Here is a 5,348-nt window from a genome sequence, read left to right on the forward strand (position 1 = left end):
GTCTTTTGTTCTTTGTTTAAACCTCCGCCATTTTATTATTTATTAATAAATAATAATGTCCATAGAACCTGTGAGAGCCACACACAGAAAAAAAAAAATCTTGACTCAAGAAAATTTTTCTTCGACCAAGAAATTTTTCAGCGAGTGGAATGAAAACCGGAAATTTCTTGAGCGAAGTGAAATAATTTCTTGAATTTTAAATCTTCAATTAAGAAAAAAAATTCTTAAGCCAATACATATTTCATACTTGGTCCAATAATAGAATTACTTGTTTTAAAAACTTGCAGTTTTTAGTTTAATAATAATTTTTCTTAACCTGAGTATGTTACTTATTTAAACCAAGAAATAAAAATATTTAGTTCGAGAAAGTTATACACTTAATTAAAGAACTATGATGTTTTGAAACAATAAACGGTACGAACTCGAACTAAAAATAAAGGGAGTTGATTCAAGAAATTTAAACTCTTGGTTTGAGTATAGTGTACTTTCTCTGACCAATCACACGAAAAATCTCAAACCAAGATTACTACAGTCTCAAGCCAAGAAAGTTCTCTCTTGGATTCTCACTCATAGATGCTCCCTCCTTCGCACCCGAAGGAATGAATACTCCCCACTCTCTCTCTTTCTCACACTAGCGCAGCAAATGGATTTTGAGTTCACCTTTATATTTTAAATAAATTAAAAATTAAATAACCAAATTATATTATTATAATAAATTAATTGATTAATGTAATTAAACAATATTGAATAATTTCTCAATTTTTTTTGTAATTAAATTTGTTTTTTTTTTTTTAACTTTTTTATATTTATGTCGAAATTCATTTATGAACGATTCATACAATCCGTTTAGTATTTTGGTAAAATGTCAAAACTAACATTTTTTTAAATTATTGGCGATAACATTTGTAATATTAATTCTAGGTTTAGGATTTAAAAATGTGACTGACCATAAGCCAGTGTGGTTCAGTATATGTGGGCAAAGTAAACGTAGCCTAGCAAAGGCTGGGATGGCTTAGTTGGTAAAGCTCTCGCGTGACGCCGAATCGATCTGGGTTTGATTCCTCGGTTAAGCGATAATTGTTTTTTCTCAATTTGTTTAAATATTTAACTTATAGCGAAACTTGCCCATCCCTTATAAATGCTTCTGATACAGTATTTATTTGCTTCACAGCATTGTTTGTAATATTAAAACAGAAAAAAAATTGTTCATTGAAAAAATGAAACAAAAAAAAATAAAATTTTTTAGCTCGATAGATTTATTTGCTTAATTGAAGAAATTAATTTCTTGGCTGAAAATTTTTTTTTTGTTTGCGACAAATCAAAAAATTCTTGGCCCAAGAAAGTTTCTTCTTAGTTTAAAAAATTTTTTTTCTTAGTACAAAAACTTTCTTTTTTAGCTCAAGACATTGTTTCTTGACTCGATAAGGTAACAGTCTTTAGACAAGAAGCAAATCTCTCGAGTTAAAAACAAACTTTCTTAGCCCGAGAAAATAATGCTTTAAACCAAGAACAAACTTTCTTGGGCCAAGAAAGTTTGTTCTTGGTTTAAAACATTATTTTTCATGGTTCAAAAACTTTTTCGTTTCAGCTCAAGATATTCCCATACGAAAAAAATATATATCCGGATATATCCGGGCCAATCTGCATATAAACGACATATATAAAAATGTATGTCTCATATATGCAGATTGGCCCGGATATATCCGGATATATATTTTTTTCGTATGGGTTTTTTCTTGACTTAAAAACGTAACATTTTTCAGCCAAAAAAAAAATTTGTTGAATTGAAAAAAAAATCTTCTCGAACCAAAAAAAAAATTTTTGGGACCAAGAAAGTTTTTTCTTGGTTCAAAGAATTTATGTTTTAGACTAAGAAAATTATGTCTTCCGCGAAGGAAATAATTTCTTGATCCAAATAATTTTTTTACTTCAATAAAGTAAGAAATTTCGCTTGGTTCAAGAAAAAAAAAAAATTATTTTATGTATTTCAAGAGTGTATTTATTCAGCCGAACAAATTTTATATCAAAAACTATAATAATAAATTCGTAACAAATTTAAAAAAGTAGCCGTTATTTTGAGCATCTAAACCTGAATGATCCCTTTAACAATTGCTATAAATTAATTGTTGAAAATCCAGATTAATTTTTTTAATATTATTTTATTTTAATTTATATGCCAAGGCATTAAGCCTAATGGCAAGTACAAAAAATGTAACAGTTTTATTCAATCACGTAAGTATTATGATATATATTTAGAACATAAAGAAAATAAATATATGTTCGGTAAAAAGAAAGAAAAATAACGTAATACATAAAGGTACATAATCTAAACGATATTTTGCAAAGTTAATATAAATTTATACAAGTTTATACAGAGAAACAGTAGTTTATGCAATGTTCAAATAGTAAGAGGTTGCAAACATAATAATTGTCAAAAATTTGATTCTTTATTCATAAAAAATTAATATGCTTTATTTTTAAAGATTTGAAGTGACATGAGTTTGTAATTTCTGTTGGTAATTCCTGCCACATATATAAATCCAATATATAAATCCATATGAGAAAAATCTTTTTTAAAAATTTTGAAAAATATCTAAAGTTCTTTTAAAAAATTCTTTGAAGAACAAAAATTAAAAAAAAAAATTTTTCAAGAAAACATTCTGAATATTCGATTTTTTTTTTTTAAACAAACTTATAAAACTACTCTGTAATGATGAAATCATACTATGTAGATTTTACATGAACCATCAGTAAATATTAAAATTTCAAGTGTAATTAGAGTGCAAAATTAAATATTTAAGAAATCGAATGTATTGTTAAACTTTTAATGAGGTAGTTCAAAATACTAATTGTCTGTAGGCGTATATATCATAAGTATGTGTATCTTTAAAAATATTTTAACTTGAATAATTTCCAACGTATGAAAAATTTGGTGGCCCTGATAAGGGCCGTTTTGTTTGTTGATTGAAGCTGTAGATAAAGTAAAATTAACCACCAAAACCGTAGAGAGTACGGCCTTGACGTTTCAATGCGTAGACAACATCCATAGCGGTGACAGTTTTACGTTTGGCGTGTTCAGTATAGGTGACAGCATCACGGATGACGTTTTCAAGGAATACCTTCAGTACTCCACGAGTTTCTTCGTAAATGAGACCAGAGATACGTTTGACTCCACCACGACGAGCCAGACGACGGATTGCTGGTTTGGTAATACCCTGGATGTTATCACGAAGAACTTTACGATGACGCTTGGCTCCTCCTTTTCCCAATCCTTTTCCTCCTTTACCACGGCCAGTCATGATGATCACTGAGAAGACTTAGATGTGAACGCAACGAAAGTTAGACGTAAAATGGTAAATTCCAGTTGAAGGGTATCTTTATATAGACAGTCTCAGAATTACCTGTTACATTCAGTTCGAATTAACAGGTAATTCTTCCCCTACTCTTGGTTTTGAACCAATCACAGGAATGTACGATCACATCCCTTCTACCAAAAATTCACGAACCAGAAGGCTCCAGGTGTTTAGCAAGTTGAGAAAAAGGCAAAATCGGGTGGCACCTTGATCATTTTGTCTTCTGCATTCTAACGTAACGTTACCTGTCGAAAAGTGTTTACTCGCCATGGCTCGTACCAAGCAAACTGCTCGTAAGTCAACTGGTGGAAAGGCTCCACGCAAACAACTGGCTACGAAAGCCGCTCGTAAGAGCGCGCCAGCAACCGGAGGAGTTAAAAAGCCTCACCGTTACCGTCCTGGGACTGTTGCTCTCCGTGAGATCCGTCGGTACCAGAAGAGCACAGAGTTGCTTATTCGTAAATTACCGTTCCAACGACTGGTTCGTGAAATCGCTCAAGACTTCAAGACCGATCTGAGATTCCAGAGCTCAGCTGTTATGGCTCTGCAAGAAGCTAGCGAAGCTTATCTCGTTGGTCTTTTTGAAGATACTAATCTTTGTGCCATTCATGCCAAACGTGTTACCATCATGCCCAAGGACATCCAGTTGGCTCGTCGTATCCGAGGAGAACGTGCTTAAGTTTTCTCAACATCAGATTTTTACAAACCAAACGGCCCTTTTCAGGGCCATCAATTTTTTTATACTAAGAAAATTCGATCAGTGATATATTTTACTTTTAAAATAAGAAACCTAATGGAACACAATCCAAACCTTTTTACCGCAATTACAATACAGTCGACTACCCGTCATAAGCCTGCCCTTTGTAAGCCTCTTCCCCTTAATCGAGAGTTACTGAGTCCAAACAGTTTCCCCACTTAACCATTCTAAGGAGTTTCGTACCAAAGGTTTCGTACCCGTTATAAGCCTCCGTTAAAATTATAAACTAACAATAGGAAAAAATAGACAAATTAATGATGAAAATTTACTATCTATGTTTCGCGGATAATAATTTAACCATTGTTACGTAAAATATGGTTTATTGTTCATAATTATAATCATGGATTACATTTGAAGCTTCTGTTACAATTGAAAAGGTTTATTGAGCATTATGCTGATTAATAACAATTATTATTATTATTACTGTAATACCGTTTTCATTATAATTTTTTGCATTATAATTATTATTTGTGTAAAAAAATAAGTATTTATTTTAGCGGTGTAAGTACTAGAACAATCGGGAAAGTCACGTATGTAACAAAACATAACTGTGACGTTTGAAATCGTTCAAAATAAAACAGGCTTATAACGGATAGTTGAGAACAAAACTAAACGCACGGTAGTGGGAAGACTGAAATTCCCGGAAAAATTCCCCCTACGTCCCCTAGATCAGACTTATGACAGATACTCGATTGCATAATTAAAATGTATATCTTACATTTTAACCCTTTCCCAAAAGTGTGAATCGAAGTGAATCGGTGTGAGCTCTACGGGGGTAGCGCCAATTAAAGTTCGTTGTTAAGGCTGTGTGAGTAACGGTTTTAGTCGTATGAGTAACGGTTTAATCGTAGTAGTGCATGCATGCGCCCCCTTCTACTATTTTTTTTGCCCCTTCTCTTCTAAACAGGCGAGCGCTTTCTCACTTTAAGACGAAGAGGTACGATTCAAATTGAGAGTAGGGACTCAAGGTCAATCGGGAAAGGATTAATTATAATTAACATTCTTCTTATAGATCAATCTTCCTCTAGGGTTCAATTTCATCCAGTACCATTCCCCTCTTATTTTCATTTTAGAAAAAATTTTATTAAATAGTTAGGTTTGGATGTTATCCTAATTTATAAACTGCTTTTTATATTGATATAATGCTGTGAGAAATATTGTGACGCAATCGTACACGGAGAGACATTTAACCAGCACGATACAATATAGGGGAGGGTGGGGCAAGAAGGCCTCCCTAA

General features: G+C 32.3%; 2 protein-coding genes across 2 annotated transcripts; one reads left to right on the top strand and one right to left on the bottom strand.

The window, feature by feature from the left end:
* Positions 1–2,974: 2,974 nt before the first annotated feature.
* Positions 2,975–3,306, bottom strand: LOC130665414 (histone H4). The gene has a single exon (XM_057465776.1). It carries the CDS (start codon positions 3,297–3,299, stop codon positions 2,988–2,990), a length of 312 nt encoding a protein of 103 aa, XP_057321759.1. The 5' UTR covers positions 3,300–3,306; the 3' UTR covers positions 2,975–2,987.
* A 312-nt stretch (positions 3,307–3,618) lies between these two features.
* LOC130665274 (histone H3) lies at positions 3,619–4,223 on the top strand. The gene has a single exon (XM_057465598.1). It carries the CDS (start codon positions 3,622–3,624, stop codon positions 4,030–4,032), a length of 411 nt encoding a protein of 136 aa, XP_057321581.1. The 5' UTR covers positions 3,619–3,621; the 3' UTR covers positions 4,033–4,223.
* The last annotated feature ends 1,125 nt before the right edge of the window (positions 4,224–5,348 follow it).

The sequence above is a fragment of the Microplitis mediator genome, chromosome 3 (genome assembly GCF_029852145.1).
Source record: "Microplitis mediator isolate UGA2020A chromosome 3, iyMicMedi2.1, whole genome shotgun sequence".
NCBI classification, from domain to species: domain Eukaryota; kingdom Metazoa; phylum Arthropoda; class Insecta; order Hymenoptera; family Braconidae; genus Microplitis; species Microplitis mediator.